Source organism: Schistocerca americana, chromosome 3, assembly GCF_021461395.2.
Source record: "Schistocerca americana isolate TAMUIC-IGC-003095 chromosome 3, iqSchAmer2.1, whole genome shotgun sequence".
NCBI classification, from domain to species: Eukaryota; Metazoa; Arthropoda; class Insecta; order Orthoptera; family Acrididae; genus Schistocerca; species Schistocerca americana.
In genome coordinates this window covers 379,031,527-379,045,826 of record NC_060121.1, presented here as the reverse complement: position 1 = coordinate 379,045,826, position 14,300 = coordinate 379,031,527, and the positions used below count along the sequence as shown (strand labels likewise).

General features: G+C 38.9%; 1 protein-coding gene across 2 annotated transcripts in view; it reads left to right on the top strand.

The window, feature by feature from the left end:
• LOC124605924 (integrator complex subunit 5) overlaps window positions 1-14,300 on the top strand; it is a 126,845-nt gene that overhangs the window by 97,160 nt on the left and 15,385 nt on the right. For both annotated transcript variants that reach the window (XM_047137878.1, XM_047137879.1), the window contains one exon: window positions 8,583-8,806. In XM_047137878.1, coding sequence (XP_046993834.1) covers window positions 8,583-8,806 — 224 coding nt within the window. The remainder of the gene's footprint in view (window positions 1-8,582; window positions 8,807-14,300) is intronic.

Here is a 14,300-nt window from a genome sequence, read left to right as displayed (position 1 = left end):
TCCCATGAATTTTGTACTTTTTATTTTCTGTAACTGTTGGTTGTGTATACATCACTGTAAAGTCCTCTGGGTATTTGTGATTAGAGCAAAAAGAAATGGAGGTGACAGTAAACTAGTTGAGCACCTCAGAAAGGTGATTAACGGTGTCTACAGTTGACAAATATTCACAGTTGTCATGCTGTTTATACTCACCATTCATGACAGCAGGCTAGTTGTTGAAATAAATTTAAAACTATAAGGGAACTAGGACAGAATCCTGAGGGACTCCATGATGAATGATTTCCCATTGTGATGCAACTTATACTGCCTATTTGTAATTCACCAGTTGAAAAACTTCATCCTGTTGATGAGATGGGATTTTAGCAGATTACCTAATGAGCTACCGATAATATTATTCTGGGCGTTCTTTAGTGTGAGGTTATGATCAACATAATCAGCACCTTTTGTAGATCACTGAATATATGAAGTAACACACAATTCTTGATTTGAAACACTGTAAGTTCTCATCCACAAACTGGAGGATTACCCGTTCTGTCTCTATATTCTTTTGAAAGCAAAATTTCCTTTTTGTTAAAAATATCTAAGTTGTCAAGAGATTTGTCTGTTTTTGCACTCAATAAAGTTTTGAATACGTTTGAGAAAACACACTGACATGAAATTGGTCTGTAGCTGTTCACAGTTGTGGCATTGTCTTTCTTGAGAAGAAGTTTTACAATAACATGTTTAGTTCTGTCAGGAAGTATATGATTTCTGTTGCTGTGATAAAGATGTGGCACCATATTCTTCTTACATAACCACAAAGAGTTGCAAGAAAGATATGTCGTATTAAATGTTCTTGGTGCACTTGTAGTGTTCATTTCTTTATAGAGATTGAGCTTTCAGCAATATCCACCACCATTGTGTTTGTCAGGAGAGCAACTGACTTACAGAGAAGTAACAGAGCCACATAGTTGTAAATGCTGTAGTCGTGCTCATTGCAACTAGATTATTTTCATACCAGTGACGACTTGCAATTCACAATGTTTCTCTCTCTCTGACACTTTATAACAAGGGACATACTTATATGCAGGCTTTTAGTATCAAGTGTCTGTTTCCACACATCCACTCAGTGCTGAGTGTGTAACCCTTATTTCTATTAAAGTTTTGGACAAATTTCCTCAACATCTTTGATGGTTGAATGCTACAAGTTTGAAGTTTGGCTTGAAATTGTGGCTACTCCAATAAGATCTTGTGCTTATCCATTAAGGCTGTATGTGGTAACAACAGATTTTTCTTCATTTCTATGGTTGATGTGCTGTTGTTGGAGGGTTGCCAGGTCCAAAGACGGAAAGGCCGGACTGGTGTTGTATTTGGCCAGACATTTTGCTCTAAAAGCCAAACTAGCTGTTTTAAATAGAAGTAGGGTCAGTTGGATGTTCTTAATTGTTATTAATAATCACTTATAGTCAGTTTGCAATTATGATAGCAACTAAGTGCTCCGTTGTCTTCATTTCTAATATCAAAATAAACTAAAAGTTTTCCATTAAACAAAATAAACATTTATCTATTCTTCTTTAGCAGAAAATGAAAAGATATTTAAGTACTTTGGTCCTTTTAGGCTTACAAAGAAAAAACAATATAGTTAACTATTATATTTCTTATTTGGGCCCATAATATGGAGAACATTATTTTTCTTGGAAATCATTTTGAGGAGCTCGTGAAGTGATAATTTTAAATTAACATCATCATCTTTGTGATTGTGCCGGTTTGCAATTTATTGCGTTCCTTTATGAAAGACAATATTCTCTCAAAGTTGACATTATGGCCTGGAATTGCAGAATAATATCCTGCCAATTTCATTAATTCCAAATAAAATTCATCATTATGATGTGACCTGAAACAAGCCTTTTAAAGGCAGTTCTGCCTTTTTTATTGCATGAATTTAATGTAATTTTGCCACTGAGCAAAGAATTTACTGCCCTCGCAACTTCACATTTTTTTCTAGACAAAATATCTTTGGTTTCTGTCAGTTATTCGTAGATTGGAAGATCAGCTAGTGTTATTCACTGAAAGTGCTTTAATTGGGTGCTGAATTCATAAGTTCTGGATTTAAGTACTTTTTGGTAATCATGTACATATTATTCATGTTTGCTCCTCCAAATTCTTCAGCCTGATTTTGATGTGTCTCTGACAACTACCTTAAATTTCCAAAAACTGTAATTGGACAAAACTTTTGCCTAAAGTGTTTCAGTAATGTTATATAGAATTTGTGAGCACTGGTTGATTACTTTATTGACAGAAATATCTGAAGTTTCAGCATGCTTAATTGAGCTCTGTTATTTTGCCATAAAAGAATGAAAGAAACATAAATAACACACAGAGAAATTGGCTTATGAAGAAAGCATAGGACACCATTGGTTGGAACTGTATCTATATAACATTATGATATCTCTTCTTATTCCTCCTCATACTTATTTTTTGTGCTCATGTCATTCATCTCTAAAAAAAACTGACAAAAGTTGAACAGGCCAGACTATAATACACTGACAGAAACAAATTGCAACATCAAAAAATAATTGATTTACAGTAATGAAATTTTGGGAATGAATTTGTCTACATAACATATTTACGTGATTAACATTGTAACAACACATGTTAATAGTGGGAGATTGGCCACTGCAAATGTGAAATACTGGTACATTAATAACCGGTGTTGAATTCAAGCATGCAGATGTACACGCATTGTCTTGTACTGCAGTTGGATGTCAGTTTGTGGGGTGGAGCTCTATACCGGTTGCACTTGGTCGTCAAAACAGGGACAGTTTAAACTGTTTGGGATGATGCTGGTGTTGTCATCCAATAAGGTACCACATGTGCTCAATGGGAGACAGATCTGGTGATTGAGCAGGCCAAGGCAACATGTCAACACTCAGTAGAGCGTGCTGAGTTACAACAGCAGTTTGTGGGTGGGCATTATCCTGTTGGAAAACACCCCCTGGAATACTGTTCATGAATAGCAGCACAACAGGTCGAATCGCCAGACTGACATAAAAATTTGCAGTCAGGATGCATGGGATCCTCCCCCCATGAACCATGGACCTTGCCGTTGGTGGGGAGGCTTGCGTGCCTTAGCGATACAGATGGCCATACCGTAGGTGCAACCACAACGGAGGGGTATCTGTTGAGAGGCCAGACAAACATGTGGTTCCTGAAGAGGGGCAGCAGCCTTTTCAGTAGTTGCAGGGGCAACAGTCTGGATGATTGACTGATCTGGCCTTGTAACACTAACCAAAACAGCCTTGCTGTGCTGGTACTGCGAATGGCTGAAAGCAAGGGGAAACTACAGCCATAATTTTTCCTGAGGGCATGCAGCTTTACTGTATGGTTAAATGATGATGGCGTCCTCTTGGGTAAAATATTCCGGAGGTAAAATAGTCCCCCATTCGGATCTCCGGGCGGGGACTACTCAAGAGGACGTCGTTATCAGGAGAAAGAAAACTGGCATTCTACGGATCGGAGCGTGGAATGTCAGATCCCTTCATCGGGCAGGTAGGTTAGAAAATTTAAAAAGGGAAATGGATAGGTTAAAGTTAGATATAGTGGGAATTAGTGAAGTTCGGTGGCAGGAGGAACAAGACTTTTGGTCAGGTGATTACAGGGTTATAAATACAAAATCAAATAGGGGTAATGCAGGAGTAGGTTTAATATTGAATAAAAAAGATAGGAGTGCTGGTTAGCTACTACAAACAGCATAGTGAACGCATTATTGTGGCCAAGATAGACACAAAGCCCATGCCTACTACAGTAGTACAAGTTTATATGCCAACTAGCTCTGCAGATGATGAAGAAATTGATGAAATGTATGACGAGATAAAAGAAATTATTCAGGTAGTGAAGGGAGAAGAAAATTTAATAGTCATGGATGACTGGAATTCGTCAGTAGGAAAAGGGAGAGAAGGAAACATAGCAGGTGAATATAGATTGGGGGGGAGAAATGAAAGAGGAAGCAGCCTTGTAGAATTTTGCACAGAGCATAACTTAATCATAGCTAACACTTGGTTCAAGAATCATAAAAGAAGGTTGTATACATGGAAGAAGCCTGGAGATACTAAAAGGTATCAGATAGATTACGTAATGGTAAGACAGAGATTTAGGAACCAGGTGTTAAATTGTAAGACACTTCCAGGGGCAGATGTGGATTCTGACCACAATCTGTTGGTTATGAACTGCAGATTGAAACTGAAGAAACTGCAAAAAGGCGGGAATTTAAGGAGATGGGACCTGGATAAACTGAAAGAACCAGAGGTTGTAGAGAGTTTCAGGGAGAGCATAAGGGAACAATTGCCAGGAATGGGGGAAAGAAATACAGTAGAAGAAGAATGGGTAGCTCTGAGGGATGAAGTAGTGAAGGCAGCAGAGGATCAAGTAGGTAAAAAGACGAGGGCTAATAGAAATCCTTGGGTAACAGCAGAAATATTGAATCTAATTGATGAAAGGAGAAAATATAAAAATGCAGTAAATGAAGCAGGCGAAAAGGAATACAAACGTCTCAAAAATGAGATCGACAGGAAGTGCAAAATGGCTAAGCAGGGATGGCTAGAGGACAAATGGAAGGATGTAGAGCCTTGTCTCACTAGGGGTAAGATAGATACTGCCTACAGGAAAATTAAAGAGACCTTTGGAGAGAAGAGAACCACTTGTAAGAATATCAAGAGCTCAGATGGCAACCCAGTTCTAAGCAAAGAAGGGAAGGCAGAAAGGTGGAAGGAGTATATAGAGGGTTTATACAAGGGCGATGTACTTGAGGACAATATTATGGAAATGGAAGAGGATGTAGATGAAGATGAAATGGGAGATAAGATACTGCGTGAAGAGTTTGACAGAGCACTGAAAGACCTGAGTCGAAACAAGGCCCCAGGAGTAGACAACATTCCATTAGAACTACTGATGGCCTTGGGAGAGCCAGTCATGACAAAATTCTTCCATCTGGTGAGCAAGATGTATGAGACAGGCGAAATACCCACAGACTTCAAGAAGAATATAATAATTACAATCCCAAAGATAGCAGGTGTTGACAGATGTGAAAATTACCGAACTATCAGTTTAATAAGTCGCAGCTGCAAAATACTAACGCGAATTCTTTACAGACGAATGGAAAAACTGGTAGAAGCGGACCTCGGGGAAGATCAGTTTGGATTCCGTAGAAATGTTGGAACACGTGAGGCAATACTAACCTCACGACTTATCTTAGAAGAAAGATTAAGAAAAGGCAAACCTACGTTTCTAGCATTTCTAGACTTAGAGAAAGCTTTTGACAACGTTAACTGGAATACTCTCTTTCAAATTCTGAAGGTGGCAGGGGTAAAATACAGGGAGCGAAAGGCTATTTACAATTTGTACAGAAACCAGATGGCAGTTATAAGAGTTGAGGGGCATGAAAGGGAAGCAGTGATTGGGAAGGGAGTGAGGCAGGGTTGTAGCCTCTCCCCGATGTTATTCAATCTGTATATTGAGCAAGCAGTGAAGGAAACAAAAGAAAAATTCGGAGTAGGTATTAAAATTCATCTAGAAGAAGTAAAAACTTTGAGGTTCACCGATGACATTGTAATTCTGTCAGAGACAGCAAAGGACTTGGAAGAGCAGTTGAACGGAATGGACAGTGTCTCGAAAGGAGGATATAATATGAACATCAACAAAAGCAAAACGAGGATAATGGAATGTAGTCAAATTAAATCGGGGATTTAGATTAGGAAATGAGACACTTAAAGTAGTAAAGGAGTTTTGCTATTTAGGGAGTAAAATAACTGATGATGGTCAAAGTAGAGAGGATATAAAATGTAGACTGGCAATCGCAAGGAAATCGTTTCTGAAGAAGAGAAATTTGTTAACATCGAGTATAGATTTAAGTGTCAGGAAGTCGTTTATGAAAGTATTTGTATGGAGTGTAGCTATGTATGGAAGTGAAACATGGACGATAACGAGTTTGGACAAGAAGAGAATAGAAGCTTTCGAAATGTGGTGCTACAGAAGAATGCTGAAGATAAGGTGGGTAGATCACGTAACTAATGAGGAGGTATTGAATAGAATTGGGGAGAAGAGAAGTTTGTGGCACAACTTGACTAGAAGAAGGGGTCGGTTGGTAGGACATGTTTTGAGGCATCAAGGGATCACAAATTTAGCATTGGAGGGCAGCGTGGAGGGTAAAAATCATAGAGGGAGACCAAGAGATGAATACACTAAGCAGATTCAGAAGGATGTAGGTTGCAGTAGGTACTGGGAGATGAAGAAGCTTGCACAGGATAGAGTAGCATGGAGAGCTGCATCAAACCAGTCTCAGGACTGAAGACCACAACAACAACAACAACAACAACAACATGCATGGAATAGCCATGAGAGTGCTCCTGCTGTCATACTAAATTGCACCCCAGACCCTATCCCCAGATGTTGGTCCAGTGCATCTATCATGCAGACAGGTTGGTTGCAGACCTTCACCTGGCCTCCTCCTAACCAACACATGGCCATTACTGGCACCGAGGCAGAACCAACTTTCATCAGAAAACACCCTGCCCTTCAAAGAGCTCTCACTTGACACCACTGAAGTTGCAAATGGTGGTGTTTCTGTGTCTGTGGAGTAGACGCTGCAGGGAGTCTGGCTTGGAGCAGTCCTTGAAATAACTGATTTGTAACAGTTTGTTGTGCCATTTTCATGCCAATAGTTGCTCACATTGCTGCTACAAATGCAGTATGATGCACCAGAGCCATACGCCAAACACAATGGGTCTTTCCTCATCGCAATGCTGTGCAACCATGCAGAGCCCAGTCCTCTTGTGACCATACAGTCTCATGACCACCACTGCCAACAATCATGTACAGTGGTTACATTCCTGCCAAGTTTTCCTGCACTACTTCAGAAGGTACATCCAGCTTCTCGTGGCTCTATTATGTGATCTCATTCAAACTCGGTGAGGTGTTGATAATGGCATCTTTGTTGCCTTAAGGGTATTAATGACTAACATGAACTCACCATTTCCAATCTCAAAGATAACTAATGCCCATACCATTACAGCGTTTATTTAAAGCAAACTTGATTTGCATCCTCATAGTGGTGCTACTAGTGCCACTTCTATTTAGCTGGTATGAAATTTGAATAGATGTCATCTTTCATATGTAGTGACACACTACCAACTTTTGGTTGTGTCGCACAGCTCCTTCTTGGTATTACGATTTTTTTACATCAGTGTATTTGGCTGGACTTGACCGTAAAAAGCCAGACACGTGCCAACCCTCATCACTCGCAAACATCAGCAGCACATACAGTATAGAAATGCAGAAAAAATTTGTTTTGCTAAACACAACCTTTTGAGTTTGTTATGAATAATGCAAGTTCTTTTTTGAGCAGATTTGAACACACCCTAAGGTATTGTATCTCAGATCATCAAAGAGGCTATGGAAATTGGACTGTATGTTCACAACGCTTTCTAGAGACAATGGCATATCCACTGATGAACAGGAGAGAGCAGCTCTCCCTCCATTTTTCCCATTCCTCCCAGGGGCAAAATAAATAAACAAAATATTTTTGTAAAGTGAACTTGCATCATGCTCCACCAAATAGACAGATGTATTAATTCAGTATCAGTTTGAAAGAAGCCAAAACATTTATTGTATGTTTTCTAGTAGCAAGTATACCTAAAGCCATTTGCTGTAAATCCCAAAAATATTTTAGCATTCACAAGTCCTAGCAGGGTTCACTCTTGGGTAGAGATATGGGGGCTACACACTTAGCAGTGTGTGGGAGTGAACTGAGAGACAGCAAGATAGCAGAGGGTATGTCCCATATTACACTCCAGGATTGAAACAAATTTGCTTTAAATGACATCATCAGTAGAGTCACTGGAATATCTGGTCTCAATGGGCAGTACACCAATTTACACATTTGTAGCTATTTTATTTCTTTGGACCCTTGGACTTTTATGTAGAGTTAACATGACTAGTGCAATGAAAGCATTTAATACAGTGTTTTATTTCGTTAACTTCATGAATTTACCTGATATATTTTCATCAGCAAATGAAATTTTATTTTCTAGTTATGTAATTATCATCTTGAGTTCTACAATTGCAATAGACAATATAATTATTTCCTCACAAGTAACGGTAACTATTTGATACTACTCATAGCCTCAACAAGAGCAGATGTTCAGGCTGTCTACTCAGTATTCATGAAGTATCATTGCAAATTTATGTAGTCATTAGTAAGAGTAACCACAGAATTGGAGGCCTGGAGGAAGCTACAGCTGTCTCACTTTTTATTACATCCCACATAATTTTGATTTTGTTACCCAGGTAATTAATTTTGTCCAACATATACACTTTTACTGCATTTTCAGTCACTTTGCTTGGAATATTGTTGTAATTTTGCATTATTTCAATTTCTTTGAGATATTTGGAGATATAGATTGGTATATAATTAACCTTTCTTAGACATATTTTAATGATTAAGAATCTCCATTATTTATCCCTTGCAGATCACTTGAGGGAATTTATTGATTGTATCGTGTCCATTCCATCTACAAGATTTTAATATAATAAAATTAATGCTTTTACAGGTGGGAGAAAAGTGGAAAATCACCATACCTGAGATGTGGACTTGTGTCTAGAGCATTGCTGTCCAATTTGTCTCAGGCTGCTCAGTTACTTGTCAGTCCACCATCCATTGCTGCAGCCCATTCACTGGCAGCTGCACTCCAGCTGCTGCCTTTGCCAACACATGACGTTTTACAGCTGGCACGTGCTACAGTTTCATATTTCTTCATCTGCATCACTGAACCTGGTATTTTCCTACAACTGAAATACTCACCACAGTCTAGTATTGATAAAATAACTTTCCGATAATTGTATGGAGATAGGGAATTAGGCATTTACATTTAAATGCTTAGTGGTCCAGTAAACAAATGAATAATTATTGTTTGGGCTGTGCTCTGACAACACTGATTTCTTATTGTTTCCAATACACTTGAAATATCACAAACATTGCTATAAAATGTAATACTGCATTTCCCATATTGTCTGATAAATACACATTTGTGGCATGGATCCTGCCCACGTGAAGACCTAGGTGCTCATTTGCCAAACTAAGCTGATCTTTTGCTTGTGTTGTGATTTGTTTGGACTTTTTAATAACAGTGTCTTAAGTGCACTCTCCAAAGTACAGAATGCAAATCGTGTGAACACTGCTCCTACAACTTTGTGGGAACCTTTTCTGTCTTCACAACTGATTCATGTTTAATGTCAGATACCTGATTTGGAATGAAGAACACCCATTCTGCAACATGTAGGACAATGCACTCATTGCTCTAGCTGTTCATATGAAGATGATAGATGATGTTTGGAAACTTTAACAGAGGTTATTCATGAATTAACCTCCACTTGGCTATTAAAAATAAACTTATGCTTGTAGCTTCATGGCACTTGTGTGGTTGGAGAAAGAGAATTTCTAGGGCATGTTGCATCAGTCAGTTGTCTGTTTTGTTCATCAGTGTGTAAGCAGTAAGTGATTGAAGCGGGCAGGGTTATTTTGTCTGCCTGCAGTTATGAGGTACTTTCTGTCATTCACTTCATGCAAGCTAAGAAACCAATGCCACTGTGATTCATTGTCAGTTGTGTTGTACATATAGAAATGTAATTATGTGCGGAGGTGTTGTGAGGTGGCGGTGCAGAAAATTCAAGGCTTGTCATACAGCTGTGCATGATGAAAGTGGTTGAGGAAGACATTCAGATGTGATTGATGAATTTGTTCAACATGTTGACATGTGACCGATGTCACTGGTTTATTGTGAGATACTTATGAAATTGCACAGGTCAATTTAAAACAAACAGTTCAGGATGATTACTGAAGGAATCATTCTCCTTCACTACAGTGTGCAGTGCAATACTGTGAGTTAACAAAGTAAAAGCTCAGAATTTTTGGGTGGGGAAATTTGTAACATCCTTCCTAGTTTGGACACAAGTGACATTCATCTTTTGCCCAAGATGAAGGTGTGGCAGGCTACTCAGCACTTCATGACCAACAAAGAGCTCAACGATGCTGTCGACAACTGCCTAAGGCACCAATCAACACTATTCTTTTATGAAGGGATAAAGTAACTAGGGTCACAGTACAAAATATGTTTGAATTTGGGTGGCAGCTATGGAGAAGTAATTTCAGCATGTAAGTAAAGATTGTATATAAAAAAAATATATTTTTTCTTTTTTAAATAGCCAGTCAGAGGTTAATTTATGATCAACAGCATTGATAAGTGCCCTGTCCAGACAGAAGAATGCAAGTCATGTGAACAGCAACTCCTACAGGCTTGGGTGCAAGCTTTTACACACTCACTAATGATTCATGGTTAATGTCAGATATCTGACATCAGATGAGGAACACCCATTCTGCAGCATTCTAGTTGTTCATCAGGAAATAATAGACACCTTTCAAAACTTTGTGATTTGCCACTGCTGTTACTTCTAAATCCAAAACTATTCATCGTTTTATGTGTTATGGTGACAACTCACTGTAAAGTTGATCAGTTGATCAGCTGATAGACATATACAAGAGACTTAAAACATTGCTTAAGTGCTCCTACTGTATGTTGAGTTGTTGCCTTTGTTTTCATCTTTCCTACTTAATGCATTAAATAATACCAGTCTGTTTGAAATGACATTAAATGATTCAATTATTAGTTGATGATTCATATATATGGATTCATGTCAGTCACTTTTAAAACTCATCTGTTTAAGTAGAAATTGCTGTCCAGCAAAAATAATTTCAATTTAGTTTTAAAGTTTGTCTCTGGCACCTTTCTTTCTTGTTATGTCGTGACTGAGAACGGCTTCAAAAAATGCAATGCTGTAGTTGTTTAACTATGTCTGCTAATAAACTATATGAGAGGATACTCAAAAAAATGGAATGACATTGCAGTGGGCGGAGCTTATGTAGTACCCATTTGTGCCACTAGGCGTGTATAGTGCAACTCTTTGCCAGTTCAGTGCCGCCTGTGTTGTCGACCTGTTTTGTTCTGTTCATCTGTAGTGATTGTTTTTGCTAGTGCTGTTTTGTTCTTGTTTCATTTTTTATGAGGGCAAGTTTTAAGTGAACAATGTGCAGCTGTGAAATTTTGTTTTCTACTTGGTATAAATGCTGCTGAAATGTTTTAATGATTAAAACAGTTTACGAAGATGACGCTATGGAAAAAACTCCAGTTTACGAGTAGTTCGCTCAATTTAAAAATGGTGACATGTCGACTGATGACGACCTCATTCTGGATGTCCATCAACTGTCCAAATTGACGAAAATATTGAAAAAATTCAAGAGCTTGTGCTCACAGATCATCGACAGACAATTGATGAACTGTCAGAGATTAGTGGGCTATCTTGGAGCTCAGTTTAGCGAACTTTAAGTGAATATTTGGGAATGAGGAGGTTTGCTGCCAAGTTTGTTCCTCGAGTTATGACTGACAATCAAAAGAAATGTCTGAGTTGAAACATGTTGTGCTATGAAACAGCTTGAAACTGATCCAGATTTTCTGTCAAAGGCCATTACTGGTGATGAGTCATGGTGCTGTGGTTATGACGTAGAAACAAAGCAACAGTAAAGCCAATGGAAGGTGTTGTCATCCCATCCAAAAAATTTTCGTCAAGTCTAATCAAACATCAAAACTATGCTGATTTGCTTTTTTGATGCTGAGGGCATAGTTCATTCAGAGTTTGTTCCCCCAGGTCAGACCATCAATCAAACCTGTTGTCTGGAAGTTTTAAGAAGATTGTGCAGCAGTGTTCATCAAGAAGGACACGATTTGTGGCAGACAGGAGATTGGTTCTTCCACCATGACAATGCACCTGCACACACACACAGCTATCTCTGTTATTGTTTGGCAAAAAATGGCATGGTTCCACTGCCCCACACACCTTACTCTCCAGACCTGTCTCCGTGTGACTTTTTCTTATTTACATTCATGAAAAGGGCTGTGAAAGGACACCAATTTGATAACATTGAAGAGGTCAAGAAAAAAAACAAGGGAGGACTTGTCAGCCATTTCTAAAGATGACTACAAAAAATATTTCGAACAGTGGAAGCACTGGTGGAACAAATGTATTAGTTGTAATGGAGAGTATTTTAAGGGGATAGGTTGTTTTGTAAACTCTGTGACCAAAATGGTACTGAAACAGAGGATGACAGACTAAAGGCTGAAATACTAAATGTCTTTTTCCAAAGCTGTTTCACAGAGGAAGACTGCACTGTAGTTCCTTCTCTAGATTGTCGCACAGATGACAAAATCGTAGATATCAAAATAGACGACAGAGGGATAGAGAAACAATTAAAATCGCTCAAAAGAGGAAAGGTCGCTGGACCTGATGGGATACCAGTTCGATTTTACACAGAGTATGCGAAGGAACTTGCCCCCCTTCTTGCAGTGGTGTACCCTAGGTCTCTAGAAGAGCGTAGCGTTCCAAAGGACTGGAAAAGGGCACAGGTCATCCCCGTTTTCAAGAAGGGACGTCGAACAGATGTGCAGAACTATAGACCTATATCTCTAATGTCGATCAGTTGTAGAATTTTGGAACACGAATTATGTTCGAGTATAGTGACTTTTCTGGAGACTAGAAATCTACTCTGTAGGAATCAGCATGGGTTTCGAAAAAGACGGTCATGTGAAACCCAGCTCGCGCTATTCGTCCACAAGACTCAGAGAGCCATAGACACAGGTTCACAGGTAGATGCCATGTTTCTTGACTTCCGCAAGGCGTTCGATACAGTTCCCCACAGTCGTTTAATGAACAAAGTAAGAGCATATGGACTATCAGACCAATTGTGTGATTGGATTGAAGAGTTCCTAGATAACAGAACGCAGCATGTCATTCTCAATGGAGAGAAGTCTTCCGAAGTAAGAGTGATTTCAGGTGTGCCGCGGGGGAGTGTCATAGGACCGTTGCTATTCACAATATACATAAATGCCCTTGTGGATGACATTGGGAGTTCACTGAGGCTTTTTGCAGATGATGCTGTGGTGTATCGAGAGGTTGTAACAACGGAAAATTGTACTGAAATGCAGGAGGATCTGCAGCGAATTGACGCATGGTGCAGGGAATGGCAATTGAATCTCAATGTAGACAAGTGTAATGTGCTGCGAATACATAGAAAGATAGATCCCTTATGATTTAGCTACAAAATAGCAGGTCAGCAACTGGAAGCAGTTAATTCCACAAATTATCTGGGAGTACGCATTAGGAGTGATTTAAAATGGAATGATCATATAAAGTTGATCGTCGGTAAAGCAGATGCCAGACTGAGATTCATTGGAAGAATCCTAGGAAAATGCAGTCCGAAAACAAAGGAAGTAGGTTACAGTACGCTTGTTCACCCACTGTTTGAATACTGCTCAGTAGTGTGGGATCCGTACCAGGCAGGGTTGATAGAAGAGATAGAGAAGATCCAATGGAGAGCAGCGCGCTTCGTTACAGGATCATTTAGTAATCGTGAAAGCGTTACAGAGATTATAGATAAACTCCAGTGGAAGACTCTGCAGGAGAGACGCTCAGTAGCTCGGTATGGGCTTTTGTTAAAGTTTCGAGAACATACCTTCACCGAGGAGTCAAGCAGTATATTGCTCCCTCCTACGTATATCTCGCGAAGAGACCATGAGGATAAAATCAGAGAGATTAGAGCCCACACAGAAGCATACCGGCAATCCTTCTTTCCACGAACAATACGAGACTGGAATAGAAGGGAGAACCGATAGAGGTACTCATTGTACCCTCTGCCACACACCGTCAGGTGGCTTGCGGAGTATGGGTGTTGATGTAGATGTAGATGTAGAAAAAATTTGAAAATATATAGCTTTTAAAAAATAGTTCCTTTACCCCATCATAAGTGGCAGAGAGAAGATAAGAAGATATTTGGCCAAAAGATGCAAAATACTTGTGTTTATCTTTGGCCCAATTTTCAGATATGTGTAGCAAAAGCTATGAAATCATTCATTCCACAAATTGTTTAATGACTGTATTCTCTCTTTTATCCTTTAAAAAATCACTTGAAAAATGAAATGCATGTTTATCAGATATGGTTAACTGTTTGAGTACAAACACTTTTGTGTATAGTAAATTTTAATAACTGTTTGAATATATTGAATTTGAATAAAATTGTCAGCTTATTTTGTTAATAGTTCTCATTTATTTTTGAAGATTTGAAAAATCTGTAGCACATAAGTATGTATAAGGCACTCATTCATATAAGTTCATACAGTATTTCCACAAGTTTCCTAGGAAAAGGTACATGTATGGCAGAAAAT